General features: G+C 37.9%; 1 protein-coding gene and 1 long non-coding RNA gene across 4 annotated transcripts in view; one reads left to right on the plus strand and one right to left on the minus strand.

Moving 5' to 3' along the window:
• Positions 1-21,627, minus strand: part of SHC3 (SHC adaptor protein 3) — a 63,951-nt gene that overhangs the window by 33,038 nt on the left and 9,286 nt on the right. For all 3 annotated transcript variants that reach the window (XM_040541170.1, XM_040541172.1, XM_040541171.1), the window contains one exon: positions 6,318-6,388. In XM_040541170.1, the coding sequence (XP_040397104.1) occupies positions 6,318-6,388 (71 nt within the window). The remainder of the gene's footprint in view (positions 1-6,317; positions 6,389-21,627) is intronic.
• Positions 19,380-20,619, plus strand: LOC121061808. Its single transcript, XR_005815292.1, has 2 exons — positions 19,380-19,798; positions 19,955-20,619. It is a non-coding gene; the product is annotated as an uncharacterized LOC121061808 (long non-coding RNA).

Genomic DNA, 21,627 nt, shown 5'->3' on the forward strand with positions numbered 1-21,627 from the left:
GAGGTTAAGGTTCCTCTTTATCTTCCTCTCATATCCTCGGTTTGTTTCTTGGAAAGGAGTCTTCTGTCATGTAGAAAATCTACAAGCAGAAAATGAAAGGAAGCTGGCCAAATTCAGTTTTGGTGTATTGAATAAACTTTGCAAGGTAGCAAAGCTGTCTTTGGCAACTGTTTTGGCAAAGGAGTAAGGACACCACAAGGTACATAGTATGCAATGTGTCCATTGATAATTCAGGCAAGGCAAAGTGGTTGTTATTTTTATTCTCCTATATCTTCAGTGCGAGACTAACATTAATTTTCTAACAGAGGTGGCTTTTTTTTTTTCCCTCTCAAAATATTTTTTTATCCATTTGTAAGGCTTTATGACAACTTAGGTAATCTAACTTTAAGGGATATTTGAGGCAATTTCAATGCAATCTGTACCTTCTTTTGTAACATGCAAGTTTCAGAAACTCACTCTGTTTCGTTTAGCACTAACAGAGAAGTCCATCTGTTTTGGTGGCTTCTTCTAATACAGTAGTTCTGAACAGTGGTTTGGTTTTAGGAATTTACAGTGAAACTGTTTATCCAATAGCACACATTATCTCTTCACTCTGCATGCACATACAGTGAGTTTGGCACTTAGTAAAACTGGAGCAAACTTAGCATTTTTTTCCTTATATTTATGCCAAATATATGTTACACACAGGTGACAGCAAAGAGGCTGCTGGGAACACAGTCATAGATATGCAATTAACCATTATGTAGATTCTGATAATCTTCTAACAATCAACATTTGGGGAAAATTTAAGAAAAGTTCTTTAAATAATTTACAGCTTTTGTGAACATAATGTAGACATATACAAAGCCTTGATGTTGAATGCATGCCTACAAGAACCTTCCTTCTGCACAGCCTTACATACGTCAAGAGTAAGGTCAATGATGACAAAAAAAAAAAAAAAAGTAACAATAATAAGGAAAAATGTACTTGGAGGCTTATATTGTTAGGTAGCTCTAATTCTTTAGTTTCTTTTGTGATGTTCAGGCTTTATTCCATTCATCCTGGTCTCTGGCTGTTTATTCTGGTAGTTGTCAGAGAGACAGACAGGATCTGAACCAGGAACACAGTAACCTCCAAACAGTGTCCAACCTCAGATCATTTACCACAGTATCCTCTCTCAAAAAGTAGCCAATAGCAAGCATTTCAAAGTAAGGCATAGGAAACCTTACAAAAGTAAAATGAAAAAGAAAAAAAAGTCTAAAAAACATTTTCCTCTTAGCCTTTATTAGCTTAACCTCTAAAGCAGGACTTTGGAGTTTAAAAAAATGTTTTGGAAGATATCTATTACAAATGTTCTAACATTGTGCTTTCATATAACCCCATAAGATTTATGACATTTTACAAACATGAAAGTTGTATGTCCCATGAAGGACTGCCCCATGTCAATGAACTGTCTGGTGTGATAGGACATGTCACCCAAAAGGCATACACATTTGTTATGCCTTCGTTTCTCTGCGTAATCTGGCCACTTGGTGCTATTAACAGAACTTGAGAGTGTCTCTATGCCGTAGGTGTTGGGCAGTTGTTAATTTTGAGTTGTGATTTTTGTTTAAACATATTAATACCACTCTGCCTCAGTACTTCTGCTCCTGCAAAACTGTATGGATTTACCAGCTTTCTAAAAAGGCAGGATGTAGCTATGTCACTAACTGCTTTCCTGAATCTTCAGCTTTGAACTCTCTAGCTTCCCCATCCTCTGAAACTCTGCTTTCTCATAAAGGCAAGTGGAATGGGAAACTTCAGCTTCAGTTAATTTCTCTCACTCAGGCTTTGTATTACCATATAATAGTTGAATTAATCCAAATACCAGTTAACATTTTCCCTACTAGTAATATATTAAAAAGAAAGATCTCAATATTAAGCATAAAAACCTGTGCTTATTCCAGGCCATTCTATACTAATAACAGCTAAAGAAGCCAATGTATATTATTCCCTGACAGTATCAGACACTCTAGCCATCATTGCCCCACTAAGTGGTCTGGTGTTTGATTTATAAAGATTTCCATCCACTTTTGGGAGCCCTGCCTCCTGGTAAAGCGAGCATTAGGCAGCATGCCTGCTTTGCAGAGCTTTAGTCCTGGGGTAGGTGTGCAAAAGGATAGAGGACTGTTGTTCCCACCCCTTCCTAGGCATAAACACTTATCTGCATGGCAGCCTGGGTGCTCATGCCCTGCCTGCACCCTTGCACTTTCCCCTAACCACGGCCCCATGCACAGAGCCCACACAGCAGAAAATGGGGATGGACTACATGCACCTTCTAGACCATAGGGTATGATACAGAGAAGCCTGAGCACAAAATTCAAAATGGTACCTATTTGTCCTCAGAAATGACAGCAGAAGCATTCTTCCTTTTCAGTATCTTCTTCTGTCCTTTTCACAGTGAATTTCTGCAAAGAATACAGGTATGTTTGAGGCATGCACTGTATCATCTTAATGTCATTCACAAGATTTAGTATTGGACTTGAACCCAGATCTAAAATCTGGATTTGCATTATCTCCCCCCCCGAAGGTTGGGGTGTTGGCGTCAGTGGGTTTGATTTCTGCTCTTAGAAAACATGGGCCCAGGTCCCAGATTTGGAGAGAAATCTCTTTCAAATTGTTCAGCCCAGCAGCGACTGAGGAGAGGAGTGGGACCAGAGTTTGGATTTGAGTTCAATGCTCCTATGAAGTATTTCACTCCTGACTTACTTGTCATTATCACAGCATGCAATACAACTTTTTTATTCAAGCAAAGGGAGGTGTGATTTTCTGAAGCTGCATGCAGTAAACTGATTGCTTTTAATTAGATGCCAGTAAACATGCAGCCCTGTAGTCCAGATAATGCTGTACGACAAACAGTGCATGCAACATTATTCTAATTCAATCCAGTGCATAACTAGACACATGCATTCAAGTAGTGAAGACTCATTACACTATAACAGATTAAACAATAAGCATAAAAACATACTAGAGGAATTGCAAATATTACATGTGTTGCAAAAGTATTTTACCTTTTTCTCTGTAATATATAAAAAGACTGTGGGCACTAAAAGCCTGGCCACAAAAGCTCAAGGGCCAAACAGCACCTTTCCATGATGATGAGAGTAGATTTCAGATGAACTTAGGACCACTTGCCACCTGCAGTTAGCTGAGCAGTCTTGATTGCTAGTCCTCCTTTTCCTCCTCTGTTTTGAAAATTAAATGCTTCTGTTCATCTTGCTGTTCAAGAATGTCATCTTGACCTCACATGTGTTACAAGAATTGTCACCGTATAATTAATGATGCATCATGTGGATTCGGCTGGCTTTTATTTTTCATTATGCATAGCTGCTGACCCTCAGCTTGGACCCCATCCATTTATTTGCTCAAAAATTCACATGATATTATATTCATTATACAAAAGAAAAAATGCAGTACAACTGGTTAATACTACTCTAGTTGTCCTGTAGTGAAATAATCTTGAAACTTCAAATGTGAAATAATAAAAGGAAAATTCTCTTATAAATTGTACATAGCTGTTCCTTTTTTCCCACATTATAACCAAAATTAGGATAACAATACCTTTTGTCAGACACCACCAAAGTTGTTAAATCTTGTGAAGAGTATGACAAGTGAAAGTATTTGTTTGCTGCTTTCACACAAAGATAAATGTATTGCTACAAGTTTAACATTTCAATTTACAAAAAAATGTAAAAGAGAAACAAAGCCAAATCATAGGTCAAGTATAACGGCATTAGATGGCACAGGTTGGTAATTACTGTCATTATCCTCATGACTATGACAAGAAAGAAAAGACCTCTGGCCAGATTGCTGACACATCAGCTTTGATCCAGTTCCTGGAGTTGAAATCACAATTTTTCATTTGTCAGAATGGTCCATACATGCACACTGACATATATGCTTTCCTAATGTGTTAGTCATAAAGGCTGGAATTATCAAAGCCATCCAGTTTATCTGGACAACCATTTCCTATTAGCTTCCTATGTAATATGGGTATCTAATTCACTAGATAACTGGAAATAGTAACCAAATTTTTAAGTAATTTCTACATGACACAGGTGCCCTTTACGAAGCACTAATTCACTTAATCACACAGTTGTTTGGGACTGGGATGAGGATCTACAAAATAACATCCAAAGTTTGCAGCAGTGTCAGAGACTACAAAACTTATCCACCCCATGACTGAGCCACAGATTTTTTCTTCTATGAAATGGTGATGCTCCTCTTCCCTTGGGGATTTGTTCCTGCTCAGGGCCAGCAGAAGGATAAACTGACCATAACCAGAAGACAGGAGAAAAAAAGAAAAAAAAATATATAGGAGCTTTGCAATGTGGAAAAAAAGCAAAGGCAAGAAAGCAAGCAGGTGTAGGGACGTGATGCTCTGCTAGAAACGGAGTGACTGTTTTGTATGTGTCAAGTGCAACTCATGTCTATTAGGAAAATATATATCCAGACCTCCATGCTGATCAGATACCTTGGTTCATCTTTTCTAAATGGCTTTTATGCTATTTAGTGAATACTGCATGATAACAGAAGTAATATTGGCCCAACATAGATCAGTTTCTTCTATGACTGGTTTTACAGAGTCTTGGAAAAAGATAGTATTATAATAAACAGTTGTGATGCAGGCTTATATCCAGATGGGAACTTGTGCCTGTAATATCAGAATATCATCAGTACTAATTCAGTAGATACCTTAAGGCCCATATTATGCTTCTTAATGCACATGAGCAAGCTAATCAGCAAATGTGAGTTTTAATCATTCCTTAATAAAAAATAGGCTTGCATGTGAAATGTTAATTGATGAAGTATAGCACAGACTGCTTCCTGTGTGTACTTAAAACTTAAGACATGGAATGAGGATTTTTGGATGAATTAATGAAATGCAGATTAAGTTGCTAGATCCTGATTCCAATTCCAACTCCTACTTTAAAATAAGTTTTAGATCGGAAACTACATGATCAGAATAATGAGTTAATAAGTCCTCATTATTTTATGATAAATGGAAAACGGAAAATGCAAAATAACAAACGAAACAGGAAAATATATCTTCCTGCTTGAAAAAAATATCCTGTGTTCTAGATGTCATCAGGGAAGATGAGCCAAGAAAATGTCCAGCATGTAGACAAATATGCTGTAACATAACAGAAAAAATGTGATTCCAAGTCTGTTTCACAGTAAAAGCCAAAAAACATTTTGTATTGAAAGAACTGTAAGACAAAGATACTTTGTTTGTGCAGATCATACTGCTTTAGATCACCAAATATGCTCATGTATTAAAGGTAGAGTTGTGCCTCTAAGTTAGATAATAAGAAAGGTGCATTGCTATGCCAATGAAAACATAAAGTGCAAGAGATTGTGCAGAAAAAAAAAAAAAAAGAAAGAAAGAAAACTCAATTCAGTCCACCTTCAGATAAATAATACGAAACCAAAAGGTATCACAACTGTTTCACAAGCCAGTATCATTCAGCTTCCAGTTGGTAATAACAGATGTGCCATCTGCATTGGAACTAGAAGTCTGCCTGGACATGAAAGCATTTTTAAAAGTTACTGTTGTGAATACTATAGAAATGTATGCTAGGAGTTTAAAACAACAAAATAGGAAAATACTCAGACGCCTCCACAGACTAGGTTGTCTGAAATACAGAATTCTATCATTTACCCGTTCATATACTTCTATGCCCCTCATCAACACAACATCCTGACAAATAAATGATTAACATTTTCGGAGGACCCACAGGGCCCCCTTCAAAGCTGATATATGCAAGTGTAACTCAAAGTCAATGCATGTAGTTCATGAGAATTGCATCCAAGCCTAAAAATAAGTATTTTTTTGTTCACATTTAATAAAGGAAATATTTATCTGTCTATAGTACAAAAATGTTTTATGATAGACTATTAGTGACAATAAGACATCTTAAAGAGCTGAAATTCAACTGTTGTTTCAATTCATATCATTTTATGTGCGTTTCTTTGAAAAGGGTTGCTTCATTACTTTGATGCCAGAATGTGTCTATGGCCATTTGAAACTGTGGTCTCCACTCACTAGAAGATGTCAACACCATGTGGTGTTGATGGGGGGGATGGGGAGAGGAGGATTTGATGGGGGAGGGAGGATCCTTAAACTTCACGGGAGCTGTATTGGTATTAGGTGAGATATTTCCCTATAAAAGCAAAATAAAAAGCAGACTTAAGGTATCCAAATATATTTAGTATGTGTTTTGCTATTTTTCTGACCTTTCCTCTCTGGGGACACAATTCAGAAGTGACTTTAAAAAAATGCTTGTACAAAGTCTTACCTTGTAATCTGTGTTCTCGTATTGAAGTCAAGAGATCTCATTGAGCGTAAGACTTCTATACACCCCAAGTACTGTAAGGAAAAAAAAAAAAATACATATGAAAAACATATTATAATTATTCTTGAGTTTTAGGAGAAAATGCTCATTGAAAGACATTGTACAATTTTTATTTTTACATTTGTTTTATCCTAACTGTCAGGTAGGTTTTTAATCATTATGTACTTGTACATCACAGATTTCTTCCATAAACATTTTATTTCATTTAAATCTCAAGTTTGGTTCAACTTATCTTTTTATGTTTAATCTAATCTGTGTAATACCTTGTTCATGATTTGTTGATGGGATTTTTAGTTTTCCCCTATCTTAACTGTTCAATTTTATATATAAAGTTAGTCAAACTAAAAATAATATTAATGAAAAAGGAAGTGTGTTGAAGCAAATCCATCTAGCATTGATTAGTGGAAAAATCCAGGGACAGGTGGGATTTAACATTTTCATTAATGACACTGATAGGAAAATCCTAAGAAAATATATTAATACCAAATGCTGGAAAATGTCTTCAACAGAAGCCTCTCTTCAAGAGGGGGTGGACATGAGGGTTGGCTAATGTTCAGAAAAAGGCCAGACAGATTGTCCCAGATATCTGCCCTGCATCTCTATGAAAAAGAGGAAGTAGGGTTAGAAACTATGTTAAAATGTAATGTGAATCTTCTGGACTTGCTTCCAAAAGCAGGCATAATTTGCATCTGCTAAAACTTACGTGCAGCTGCAGCTCTCGCCAGGTATCTGTATTGTGGCTTTGTACAAACCAGCTCATGATGGGCATATCCGACAGTAGTATCTTAGTATGAATGTTAAGCACTCAGCCACTCACCTGACTTTTGAAAATTAGGGGAAACTGGGATGATTCTTTAGATAATGAGCCTGGTAATGTTATTTTAGCACTGTGTTTTTATCAGCAAAATATTTATTTGCAGTGTAATGAAATCTAAAACTGGTGCAAAAATCAAGAAGACCAGCATTCTGTGTCTGTTTTTTCACTGAAAAAAAACAATCTTTTGATTATCAGGATCTTTAACAGTGTTTTTTCTATAGAAAAATGTATATCTCAAAGTGTTTACAAATGAAGGAAATTTCTTGGTTTCAGAAGTACATTATTATTTAACTAATTGCTATCAAATGTTATTGTCACTACAACAGTGAATAATATAAACTAAAATATAAAGTTACTCTTATTCATTAAAATGCTCAAATTTGGATTATAGTAGCCCATAGTTTCTGGGAAGGTGTTTTTCAAGATCAATTTCCTGGACTTTTTTTTTTTTTTTTTTTAGAATTCTCCTGCAACTTTATCTTAGATTTTTGAATAGTTTGTAAAATCATCAGAGAAATTATGTTATTATAGAGATCCTGGCACACGGAGCTTTCAAAATAAAGGTCGTACTCTCAAAATTTTTAGATTATCAGCACTCTTCTACTCTTCTATCAGTACAAGATTAGGTAACCCCGTGTATCTTATTACAGGTAGATTCCTTTTTAAATACACTTCTTCCTGAGTACTAAAAGCATCCAGAACAACATTTTCATTCTCTGATGCAAGAAGTTAACGCATTAACTCATTTTTTAAGTATCTCAGAAGGTGATTAAATTTTCTTGGAGATGAAGTTAATTAAGCATCAATTGAGATTATCAGATGAACTCAGTTAAGTTATGCCAATATACAGCAATGGAAGATGTTTTCCTATACTCTTTGCATCATTTTGTTTTAGTGCTATGATGCTTTTATAGATAATTTTTCCCAAATATTTATGTCCTATGAGATATTTTTACTATGAAATATGCAGTAAAGCGGTATAACTATTCAAAAGCATGCCAATGATTGTTTGTTACTGAAATACTTGGTTTCCATTATCTCTTCAACACATTCATTTAGGCTGCTCGATACTAAAAGACTTTTGGATTGCACTTGTTCCTTCACTGGTCTATATTTGCCACAGGTTTCTTAAAGCTAAATAATTGTGCAATTTTGAGAACCAGGCTAACATTTTAAAAGCAAACTCTGAAAGGTAGTTTGACAAGTACATGCAGGCGTGCAAATAAATACACAAACACGTGTGCATACACATATCAAAGTAAACACACAAGTAATTAGACAAATACCCATAAACATACTTAGAAGGCGTGCATTTAGACTCCTTTGAGTCATACTACCTGATCTGCATTAACAAAAGTAGAGACAAAACCAGACTGAAGGAAAGTCAAATGGAAAAATTATCCTGTACTTGTTTTATGTATAGCATGAAGACAGCTGAACACAACATAGTAAGGCTTGCAGTATTCCTGACTGATAAGGCAAAGATGGCAATTGATTTTCTGGGATAAAAGATGTGAACACTTAATCACCACGGCATGTTTTCAAGTAATGAAATTACTATAAAAACTGACATTCAAAAGGTCCAAAGGCCAACTACAGGGACATATAACTCACCTACTGCTATGCTTCAATTATTCCCCAAGACCAACATTGCTCTCTAAAAATATCCATTTGAAGTACATCCTGACAAGGATCCACAGAAAGGAGACATACAACCAAGATAGCAAGTAAATAAATTATTCATTTATTTCAACAAATATATATCCTGATTAAAAAGAAATGCTATCTTTTGCTTTAGGCATTCCATGAAACATTTAAAATATCATTATAAAACAGTCTACTTCTAAAAAAGCTCTTCTTCACCCAACAATTAATATATATTCTAATCAGTCAGCTACTGTGCACTATGATATTTATGAACTCCCATTATCATCCTCCCTCTCATTGCTCAGGAAACAAGCACACCAAGATGCAGCCCACCTTGAAGTAGGAAAATTTGGGACTACCAGTTCCAAGCTCTCTCAAATAATGTTCTACCTTCTGTCTTCTTTTTCATATTTGAATGAGGTTCAAGGTTGCCTACCTTCACTGGATGGTACTGTGCCCTGCGGATACATCTTTCAGATGAATGAATGCCTTCCCACTCAGAGGTTTTAGACTCATAGCCAACACATTGTGTTCTAATTGACATCTTGCAGGAGACTGATGTGAATCTGAAAGAACAGTGTCAAGTACTCCTGGGATCATGTCTCTTACTGTGAGAGGTTCCAAAATCTTGAATAGTCTTTTTTTTTTTTTTTTTCCCCAGGTAAATATCATACTTTCCAGGTTTCTAGTTCATCACATAGACGAAGATTTCTTCCATATTCCCTAAAGTATCTCTGTCTTCTCTATGACTCAGTCAGAAAATTCTTGTTTAACAACTGAAAATTTTTATGGTATCCAGTGTTAGACAGGATATCAAGTTCTCTCACCATGTGTCAGAAACAGACCGTTCAACAAATTAGGGTTGAATGCATTCATGTGTGTGAAGCAAAGAGGAAAGGTAAGTGTGGGTAGTCACCATCACAGTTGCCTTTTTCCCCTCAAACACAAAAACCTTGCTCAGTGTTCTGTAACACCATTCAAAACACCAAGTTACTGGAAGAAATCTTCCACTCTGAGTCAGAAGCTAGTAGCAGCAACAGCAGCAAACGTTTTTATAAAAATGTGACAAGATGTAGCCACCTACGGCACTGCAGTAGTCCAGCCTGGGAGGAATGAATGCTCGAATGTCAGGTGCACAGGCAGTACCTACTAGCAAAGAAATTTCTGCCCAAAACATGGGTAGAAGGAAGATACACCCACCACCCACTCTCAGACAAAGGAAGGACACGTAATCCCTGAGTCTAAACTAATAGAGTATCATTAGCTCACCAAAACAGCATGGTTATTCGCAATAAATTAAGACAGACAGGTTTTAATCTGTGCAACCAGCTGCCTGTCATAAATCTGAGTGGCTCACAGCACTGCAGATTGCACCTGCAATATACAGAGCATCGTGCAAGTTATATAACAGATAACATGGTTACATCAGCAAACAGACATGCACTTGGTGTAGTTTGCCATAAATTATACAGTGCCTTCAAATACTGATGTATCCAAAATCTGCTCTAGCATTGCATAAGTGTTGATAATAGCCTGGGTGCTCAAAGAAAAATGGAAGTAGCATCCTGTGATTCTGAGTGGTGTATATGGATCTAATTTTTGAAAACAGAAAGCCCTGAACCATATCGTAAGGTACACTGTAATAAGTCAGACAATTCAGTTCAAGTTTTTCACCCTCAGGCTTAGCCTGTGTTTTTACTTAGGAAGTATGCAAAAGTGAGCATCTTTTTACTTGCCACATCTGTTCCTCATGTGTATTTAGAGTCATATCCCTACACTTTCATTGTTCGTTATTTCTTTCTTCCTTTCCTTCCTTCTTTCTCTCTCTCTGTCTCACCTTCCTTCCTTCCTTCCTTCCTTCCTTCCTTCCTTCCTTCCTTCCTTCCTTCCTTCCTTCCTTCTATTCTTGTTAGGCAAGCAGCTAGTCCAGAATTATGAGATGCCAAAAAAATAAATTGCCAGTTAATATGAATTGACTATTGTTAGTTAAGTCCACTCAGGGACTCCCTTATTTCAAAACAAGAGCTTTTATTTCAAGTTCAAATTATTTTTTTTCTAACTCAACAAGCATTTATTTCTGCATTGAAATGGCAGTTCATCCTAATTTCAGGCGTTGTCATTAACAGCCCAAGGGTTGGGTAAAGAGCACTAAGAGTTCCATAATGTTCCACAATACTTACAACTTCTTTGTGAGCTTGCTGTCTACCCTAAACACCAAATTCTTCATGTCTAGATACACCCTAACAAGAAGGGTATCATACAAAAATTGTAACAAATTGTAACTTGTTTTCAATATAATAAACTTGTCTACATGTAACTTAGAACCCAATCAGATATCCATACTGTTGATATCTATATTGATGAATGAAAAAGAGAAAACCAAACCAAAACAAAAGCAACCCAAATCCAAGCCAGAGAGTGCAGGTTTAACTACGAGTATCTTACAAAATGAGTTTTTCTCTCTGGCAAATGAATGAGGAAGAATTAACCAGAACCCTTGTAATATCACATTATACTACTTTCCAAGCTTAACTGAATTTGCAGTGCCCACTTACTAAACCACTTAAGTGAAGAAAAAAGAAAAAAGAAAAAAAAAAAAAAAAAAAAGAAAAGAAAAAGGAACTGCAATCAGGTGTTCCCATTAATAAAATAAGCTAAATAAAAAAAAAAAAAAAAACTAATAAAAAGTGCCAAAAATACTTCATAATCTTTTAAAAGTTTACTTTAACTTAACATTGATTATCTTGAATATCTTAATGGTTTGAGTGAGACATCCACCACAAATTATTTACTCAGTTAATCAACACAAAAAGAAAAGATAGCTTATCATAAAAAATGTATTTGCTCCTCCATTTCATGAGGAGATTGTACCTTAGTTGTATGTACATTGAGAAGCTACATAATACATATATTACTGCTACATAATAGCAGTAAATCTATTAATTTTGTGAAGACAGTGGAATCTTAGAAGCACTGAAGCATTGTAACTTCATTAAAATGTTGAAATTTTAATAAAAAAAAAAAAAGTGAGAAAACAATAGTTTTCTGAAATACTTCAGGGACATCTGGCAATAATAAAATCCTTAGTAAAATCTATAAAATAGCCCCCTGATTGTCCTGTCTTCTGGGTACCACATATTACCCATCACTAACAAAGGCAATAAGAAGTCATTGAAGTCACCTGGGTCTACTAATATTGTAGCAATAGAGTCCTTGCTATTTTTTAATGCAAATTGGATACGGAGTTCTACCTGGAATCTGAAATACGTAATTACCCGTTCAGTTACACATAGCAAAATGGCACGCAGCAGGAGGACATTTCCTTCCACATCTGCAGGAGGAAAGTTAACTGCTCAACATTCTTGCAGACAAATCTTTCCTTACTCAGGCAGTCTGTATAAGGAGGACATAAAGCATTCAATGCCAATAGTTGGGCACATTTTGTGCATGTGATGTGGTGTTCACACCCCTGCATGAGGCTAGTGCATTGGATTTCTCTGGGACACACAAAGGTCTGGAGGCACTGCTCTGCATCCAAATAGCTGTGGGTGTCCTCTTTTTAATATGAAACACTGGTTCTTCATCCCGATCATAAAAAATGGCTCATGCATAGAAAAGTGGTCTCCCTCCCTTCTTTACTTATGATATCTGTGAACTCCAAACCACCTGGTCTCTTACTGGGAACACAAAATTAAAAGAAGGAATGACGGAGAGTGTGCTATGTAGCAGTGAGGACGCATCGCAAGTCCACAAAACCAATAAAGTTCTTCAGGAGTTTCCTCATAAGAACAGTTACTTTTAACTGCAGTCATTTACTATATGCTTAGTCTGTAACCACAGCTAATGCTGAAAGGTATTTGCAGTTCTTACGTATGTTTGGATAAAATATTTTTTCTTATATAATGATATAAAATATGATGTGCTTACACAGCAGCTTAAAAAGCCTAAATCCTCTTGCCAGTTAGCAGAAAGACTTTCAGACCCATCTAAAGCAGGTAAATGGTTCATTTAGTTAGGTTAAGTAGGTCTTGAATTCACATCGAATAAAAGGACCACTTTAGAAGTATGGGTATTGGGAAGACATCTCTACACAGCACAGGCTGAAGCCATGCTATACATGCTCCGTCAGTACAGCAGGCAAGAGTTAGCATATGAGCTGATATCATGATCAGTTGTGAGTACTGAACACTGTGGGAAGCTCCCAAGGCTGAATTTACAGTTGAAAACTTTTAAATACAGAGTTAACACATTTATGCTGAAAAGGAGTATATATAAAGGGAATTCATACACATGATGATAGAGGCTCAGACACTGATCTGGAACCTAGATCATTCTGGGAGCTCATTAAATCTTGCTGGACTCAAGGGTCAGCTATTGCACTGGAGCTTTGGACCTGCTCTGAACCTAAACCAAAACAAAACACACACAGAAGTTTAGGGAGGTTTTTCTCCATATCACCAAAAAAGTTAGCATTTTCTAAAAACCTGCACTCTAAATGTGCGACTTTTTTTTTCTTTTATTTATTTATTTATTTGTTTTTGAACTCAGCACATTTTAAGAGGCTGTTTGCCAAACCACAGGTAAAACTTCTCCTGCTTGTAAGCAAAGAATGGGTGTGTGCTGTCCTGCCACCACTGTACCCCAGTTCTGGCACCGTGGATATCTGCAGGACACCCCTTTTTTGCAGGTCCTGCTGATTAGGCAAAGTGCTAACTGTGGAAAAGGGGCTGCCTTTGGCAAACATGGGCTAACATCTCCTGAGCAGATAGCAGCACAGTGAGAATAAGGGCTCAGCATAACAAGCAGCCATTCAGAGTTATGTCAGAGTACCTAGATATTTTAAGCAGAAGGATGGAATAGAAGATTAGCTCTGTGACATTTCTAATGTAGGGTGAGTTACAATATTAGAAAAAGCTGTGGGCAGAAGGAAGACTGGATATTCAGAGAGAAATAAATTTATATGAGCAGCAATCAGAGAGCTTCAAGTCAGCTGTTAGAGATTTCAGTTTCTCTGGTAGTTTGGGATAAAAATATTTGCCTTTAAATGTTCTACTTAACTATCAAGTAAAATGATATCAAAATCTTACATAACATTAATGTTATCCTGCACATGCATGTTATAAAGTAACATAAAATATTTTTACAGTCCATTCTTTGAAATTTCATCAGTCTTCTGTGTAAAAAATATACTCTTGGCTACATAAAGAAGTATGCACATTTTTCAGAGATTTCTGCTACACACACACTTTCTGAATACCCAAACTAATCCTCTCCAGCAATTATCTCCTGCAGTGCAAGGACTGCACCAAGCCAGAGGAACCCCACAGTGTTGTATTGAGACATGTCTGGAGCTAGAGAGGGCTGAGAGGGTCCCTATTCACATGTTTCTGAGGAGAGAGCAGTATATCCTTCCAGCCCCTACACAGCCTCGTGTCCTTCCCTTCACCCAGAACAAGGCACTTCTTCAGGACTGCCTCTGAGGGTGCCTGATGCCTCTGCTCCATCAGCATATGCCAAAGGGAAATGCTCTGCTTCACTGCCCTGTGCTTCCCCAGTATCTGCATAATGGTGCACCTGCTCCAGGGCTCAGCAATGCTGTAGGAAAGAAACATTGGCTGCCTTATTCTGAATGAGGAAAAGGCCCTATATTTAGACATTGTCAGAATCTAACACTAAAAATGTGTCATAAACATATGCTACTCTGAAAAACAGAGAAGCACTCTTCTGTGCTTTCATACTCTTGCAGTTGGTGATTTTTATACCAGTAAGTAATCATGTATAGAGCTTTACAGTGAACCAATATGTCCCCCAAAGGGTTTTTTCTCATTAAAGAATGTGTGTTCTAATCCAGACAGAAAACTCTAAGTAAGAATTGATTGGATGGAAGTGGAACGGAAAATCTAAAAACACGTCTTCTTCAGGGTTTAACTACAAATAAGCCTTGACTCTTCAGCTGTAAATTTATCATCACGAATTGCTCCATGAGACAAGTAAACCAACAGGGCTTCTGAACTAGTACAAACAATGATGGATATGGCTGTCAATAGGTTTGCATTTCTCCCAAAAATGGGTAGTTCCCTGCTTCAACAAAGAGCAAGAGGAAAACAAAACATTCCCAATAATATCTCCAATTTTGACCAACACCTACTTCTTTCCTATTTTGTCTTGTAAAATAACTGGCTTCAGTAGTGTTAAAATAATATAAATATCCCTTTATATGCAGACTTTTTAACAGTTCTTGACTGGTGAAGGTTAGCCTATTCTTTCAACAAACCGTCTTATCCTATCAAGGCCTTGAGCTCCGGTGCAGGCATGTTCTGCAATGGAGCAGGGGATTGTAGTGCACAGGGTTGTTTCCTGCACCGGAGAAATGTCAGGGGAGCGCAGAGACCTGCCAGGAACCAGAATCTCCCATGAGAGTGGCTGATGAGGCTTGGGCCAGGCCAGGAGTAGTGTTGATCAGCCCCCAGACATACAAAAAGCAGTCTCAGGATCATGTCAACCAGGTTGTGGAAGGCAGATTGCATGGGCAGGAACAAGGGGAGGTCCCCTATTCTTGAAGGCCAAGTGGGAGACTCCATGTAACCAGCAACTGGGCACCATTCTGTGATCATATGCGCTTGTCAAGGGCACTCATCCTACCTGACCCTCAAGGCAGAATGGTGGGCACTTGTTTGAGAGCAAAGGCTGCAGCTTCCTCTGCGGGCCTTGCCCGATCTACACCAGCAAACGCCAATGCCTCCACCCAGTTGGAGCTGGTGAAGGGAGGGGCTGCAGTGCAGAATTCTGACTGATGGAAATGCCTAGACCTGTCTCCTGGGGCAGGGACTGGTGGCAGAGCTTCCTGCAAAAGGTGTGCCCAGGTGGAGGACTTCCTGCACCTGAAGCAGAGCTACAGAAAGCAGTGAGAAGGCTGTGTGGCATCAGGTAGGCTGAGGAGGAGTTAGCTGGTTACAAGTGCAGTCTTCAGTGGGCCCACAACCCACAGCCAAAAACTCCCCCAGCACACACAGAAGGGAGAGATGCCAATATCACAAAAGAATGAAAGCTTGCAATGGCAAGGAGCAGCAGGAAGAAGAGTCTTTTCCCAAAGTCTGAGTGCAGAGCCACTTCGACCCTCTGCAGGCTGAAGAGGAGACACCCATAACATTAGGAGAGATGCTGGAGCTGGCTAAGCCAGCACAATATGCACAACCAAGAAAAGGCAATGGGTGGTAGTAGTAGGCAACTCTTTTCTGAGAGGTACAGAGGCACCCATCTGCTGACCTGACACACGATCCAGAGAGGTGTGTTGCTTACCAATGGCTTGTATAATGGATGTCACCAAGAGACTACCAAGCCCCTTATACAGCCTATTAACTCTTATCCGCTGCAGTTGTTGCATGTGGGCACCAGTGATGCAGCCAGGAGCAGTCTAAGGAGTGCCAAGAAGGACTGCAGCGCCCTGGGAATGGTGGTTAAGAGTCTCTGGAGTGCTAGTGCTAGTGCTCTGGAGAGGTAGTATTTTCATCAGTCCTCCCGGTCAAAGGGAAGGAATTTGAAAGGGCCAATTGAATCTGGAAAATCATCAGATTGTTACAGGAGTGGTGCCACAGCCAGGTTCCTGGAACGCATTGATAACTTCCTTCTCCAAGTGGTAGAGAAGCCAATAAAGAGAGGTTCTATTCTGGACCTCATTCTCACCAACAAGAAGGGGCTAGTGGGGAATGTGAAGCTCAAGGGCAGCCTTAGCTGCAGTGACCATGAAATGGTGCAGTTTAGGATCCTGAGGGCAGTAAGCCCTCTACCCTGGACTTTGGGAGAGCAGACTTTGGCTACTTCAGGAATCTGCTTGATAGAGTACCGTGGGACAAAGATCTGGAGGGAAGAGGGGCTCAACAAAGCTTGTTAATTTTCAAAGCTTACATTCCCAAGCTCAAGAACAGTGCATCCCAACAAAGAAGAAGTTGAACATAATGCCAGGAGGCTTGCATTGACAAACAAGGAGCTCCTGGGCAAATCCAAACACAAAAAGGAATATTATAGATGGTGGAAGCAAGGACAGGTAACCTGGAAGAAATATAGAAAAATTGTCCAAGCAGCCAGGGATCAGTCAGGAAAGCTAAAGCCCTGTTAGAATTAATTTTGTCCAGAGACATCAAGGGCTACAAGAAATATTTTTACAAGTACGTCACTGATAAAAGGAAGACTAGGGAAACAGTGGGATGTGGGAGACCAGTTTACGTGGGATATGGAGAATGTTGAGGTACTCAGTGACTTTTTTGCCTCAGTCTTCACTGGCAAGTAGTCAAGACACTTAGCCCAAGTCACAGAAGACAAAGACAGGGAGTGGCAGAATGAGTAACCACCCACTATAAGAGAAGAGCTGGTGCACGAGTCCTTGGGACCTGATGAAATGCATCTATGGGTCCAGAAGCAACTGGCAGATGTAATCATCTTTCCATCATATGTGAGAAGTTGTTGCAGTCCAGTGAAGTTACCAGAGACTGAAAGAGGGGAAACATAACCCCCTTTTCCAAAAAGGCAAAAAAGGGAGACCCAGGGAACTACAGGCCAGTCAGTCTTGCCTCTGTGCCCAGCAACATCATGGAGCAGATCCTTCTGGAAATTATGCTAATGCACATGGAAAATAAGTAGTTGACTGGGGATGGCCAACATGGCTTCACTAAAGGCAGATCGTGCCTGACAAATCTGGTGGCCTTCTACAACAGGGTTACAGCATTGTTGGATAAGGGAAGGGAAACTGATGTCATCTACCTGGACTTGTGCAAACCATTTGACACTGTCCTATGTGACATCTTTGTCTCTAAATTGAAGAGATGTGGTTTTGATGGATGGACCACACAGTGGGTCCAGGAATTGGCTGGGTGGTCATACTTAAAAAGTTGCAGTCCATGCTTTGATGACAAAGTGGAGACCAGTGACAAGTGGTGTTCCGCAGGGGCTGGTACTGGGATAAGAACTGTTTAACACCTCTGTCAATGACATGGACAGTGGGATCGAGTGCACCCTCAGCAAGTTTTCAGATGACACCAAGCTGAGTGGTGAGGTTGACACGTTGGAGGGAAGGGACACCATCCAAAGGGACCTTGACAAGATCAAGAGGTAGTCCCATGAGAATACCATGTAGTTCAACATGGACAAGTGCGAGGTGCTGCACCTGGATTGAGGCAATCCCAAGCGCAAACATAGGCTGGGTGGAGAATGGATTGAGAGCTGAGGAGATTGGATTGTTGCTGAGGAGAAGGACCTGTGGGTGTTGGTGGATGAGAAGCTAGACATGAGCCAGCAATGTGCACTTGCAACCTGGAAAGCCAATCATATCCTGGGCTGCATCAAAAGCAGCATGGCCAGAAGGGCGAGGGATGTGGTTCTTCCCCCCTGCTCTGATCTTGTGAGACCCCACCTGGAGTGCTGTGTTCAGCTCTGGAGGCCCCAGCACGAGAAGGACATGGACCTATTGGAGTGAGACCAGAGAAGGGCCACAAAATTGATCAGAGGACTGGAGCACCTCTCTTATGAAGATAGGCTGAGGGAGTTGGGGTTGTTCAGCCTGGAGAAGGGAAGACTCCGGAGACAATTTATAGTGGCCTTCCAGTACTTAATGGGGGCCTGCAAGAAATCTGAAGAGGGACTTTTCACAAAGGAGTGTAGTGCTAGGACAAGGGGTAATGGCTTTAAACTAAAAGAGGTTAGGTTTAGATTAGACATTAAGAAGAAATTCTTCACTCAGAGGGTAGTGAGGCACTGGCACGTGTTGCACAGAGAAACTGTGGATGCCACATACCTGGAGGTGATGAAGGCTTGAGCAACCTGGTTTAGTGGGAGGTGTCCCCCATGGCAGGGAGGTTGGAACTAGATGGTCCTTAAGGTCCCTTCCAACCCCAACCATTCTGTTTCTATGATTTGAACATAAGATTCTTTTGCACAACTGCAATAAAAGGATTTAGGAGACAAACACGTATTTTGTGTGAGATCTATACCTCTTAGAAATTATTTGTATGACTTATGTACTTTATTTTTTTTTTTATTAAAATATTATTTTTAGTATAAATCAATGATATTTTGGCAATTTGTGAAATTTACAATGTACTGCTTCTCTGTTTTGTTCTTTGAACTGAAAGCTTGGATTTTCAGTACCAGTAATGCTGTTAAAATTATACTATTAAACTCTTTTGGAAAAAAAAAAAAAAAAAGAAAAAAAAAAGGTAATCTTCATAAGCTCTTGATTTAATTATCATAGTAGAGTTATAAAGCACTTTCCTAAGAGACTGCAGGGAAATGAGGCTTTCTCTGTATATCTGTGCCTTGATATATTTTGATTCACTGCACCAAACAGTAACAGTGTTTGTTTATCATGCAAAGTGCAAAATAATAAATAGAAAGGTCACGTTTTAAAATTTTCACTGCATGACTGTGAGTCACTGCATATTTGCTAGATGCCTAGCTTTAACCATATAAATCCTTTTACAGAGAATTTCCTGAAGATTTTTATAAAGGCTTTCAATAACATAAGTAAAGGGACACTGACTTCCAGAAGGATCCTAAGATAAATGATAGAACAAAGTGTCTTACATTGACTAATTAATACAGAATGACTGTGAAACTTTTTCATCTAAATTCTTCTTAAGTCTGACTCCCTGCTAGTAGAACTATCAGCTTCTAAACAAAGGAAGGCAAGTATTTTTATCTATGTTTCATGTGATTTTGCTCAAATTATAAAGAATCAATCCACCTTAACATGTCAAAAAATCTTTTTTTTTTTTTTTTTTTTTTTATTTTATGTATACAAAATAAACACATGGATGTTTTTAATTATATTTATACAGACACCATGAAGTCCATTATATTGACTACAAGTATGCCAAAATATGCGGTGCCACTGTTTTCAGGGATACTTATAAAGAATGATTGGAAAAAAAAAAAAAAGTTATTTCTGAAAAAGAGCATACAAATAAATGTAAGTATATTAATATTTTGTGGACAGTTGTAAATTAAAAATATGAGCTCTATATATCTATTAATAAAAGGACTTAGATGTTTATATATGAGAAGATACCAAGACTTGCCAACACTGAAAAAGGTGGAAATATGTTCTCCTTTCTTTTCCCCACAGAGACCAGAAAATCTTTAAAGTCCTTCTTTAGTAGCTAGGGATTTTTAAAAAGTCCTTAAAGAAAATATGAACATATTTTGAATGCCTTCAAATATTTTTGAGAATGATGCCCAGAAAGAGTGCAGCATTTGCCAAAGAAAACATGCCACCAATATCAGGACAGAAGGATAGAAGGTAGAACAATATCAAGCAATAATTTCTACATCTGTTAATGTAATTCTGAAGTATTATTAAGATTTTACGTGACTAAATATTAACAGTTGCTAGGAAAAGGGGAAATCTGAAGAAAAGCTGTGCAACATTGTACAATATTTTCTCCAGACTTCTAAGTATAGTTTCCTTCTGTTGCTAAAATGTATTTTCGCTTGGTTTTACTAGAATAAATGGGAATTTTTCTACTTTTTCTGTATCGGAGTTGTAGACAGGAGTAGCTGTAGAGAGCTTCACAAAACATGAGAATGCAGGGCATTTTACCATTAAGGAAAACAAAACAAAAGAAAACAAAACAAAACAAATAAAAATGTATCAAAAGAAGTATCCATTCCAATTGGGATACATCTATAATTTTCACAAGACATTAATATTGGTTTTACATTTTTCCTCCATGAAAGCCTTCTGGCAGCATCTCAAAATCAAATCATAGGATAATGATTCAGAACTCCTTTTAAAAAAAAAAAAAAAAAAAAAAAGCCAAGGATTCAGCTAGGGAAAGAAGAATATATTTTATCTTATCTTGAAAAGCAATTTCTTAAGTCAACTCTAAGGTCTCATTTCTTGCTAGTACGGGGAAAGATACCGCTGGGAAGCAAATTTTGCTTCTGACAATTTTCTAATCTCCATCTCAAATGGGGTTGAAAACAACACATCTTCAAAGAAAAGACCTTTTTCTTACTTCTTACTGGTGTGAGGATGAAAGAAGATTGCCAACACCTAGCTGAAAAATATTCATACACTGCAGATGCCAAATGGATTGGGCTTTCACAAGATTACACAAAAAAAAAAAAAAAAAAAGAAAAAAAAAAAGTATCAGTAGTTTTGCACATGCAATATTTCTTTTGTTATTATCTTCTAGATGCATGTTTTTGCATTAAAAAAAAATCAGAAATGCTAGAATCAGTAGTGCACACATTGGACAACCACTTATACTATCATTTCGTATACAAGCATGTTCTGCATTACGCCTCTATTTTTTGGATGTGCCAAAAGTTTTAGTGAAAAGCAAGCTGCATGTGTAAAAACTTTAATTCTATATTTTCAGGTTAATTTTTAAAGGAATATAAAGCAAGGTGAATGCAATTACTGCAATGTGATACTAATCAATGTGAACACTTACAATATGCAGTACAATATCACAAATTAAATGTCTCATTTGCACAGATGCATACTTTAATTGAGTGAACACTTTCCAGACTGTTTTGCTTGCTACCTTGAATAACCACTAAGATATATTTCCTTTTAAAGAACCATGAAGATTAGCTGTAGCAGCTTATGTTCTGCATCAGATTTCCTCTAACACAAACATGCAAAAGCTTCTGCAGCCAAAACATTATGCTTCAATAGCTGAACATCTTAATTAAATATTCAAAACCATAAATACAGAGACTGTAGATATATCCCTTTAATAAATAACTTACATTACCTTAGAAATTAAGTAGAACTGCTTAATGAGGAGT

Source organism: Cygnus olor, chromosome Z (genome assembly GCF_009769625.2).
Source record: "Cygnus olor isolate bCygOlo1 chromosome Z, bCygOlo1.pri.v2, whole genome shotgun sequence".
Classification (NCBI taxonomy): domain Eukaryota; kingdom Metazoa; phylum Chordata; class Aves; order Anseriformes; family Anatidae; genus Cygnus; species Cygnus olor.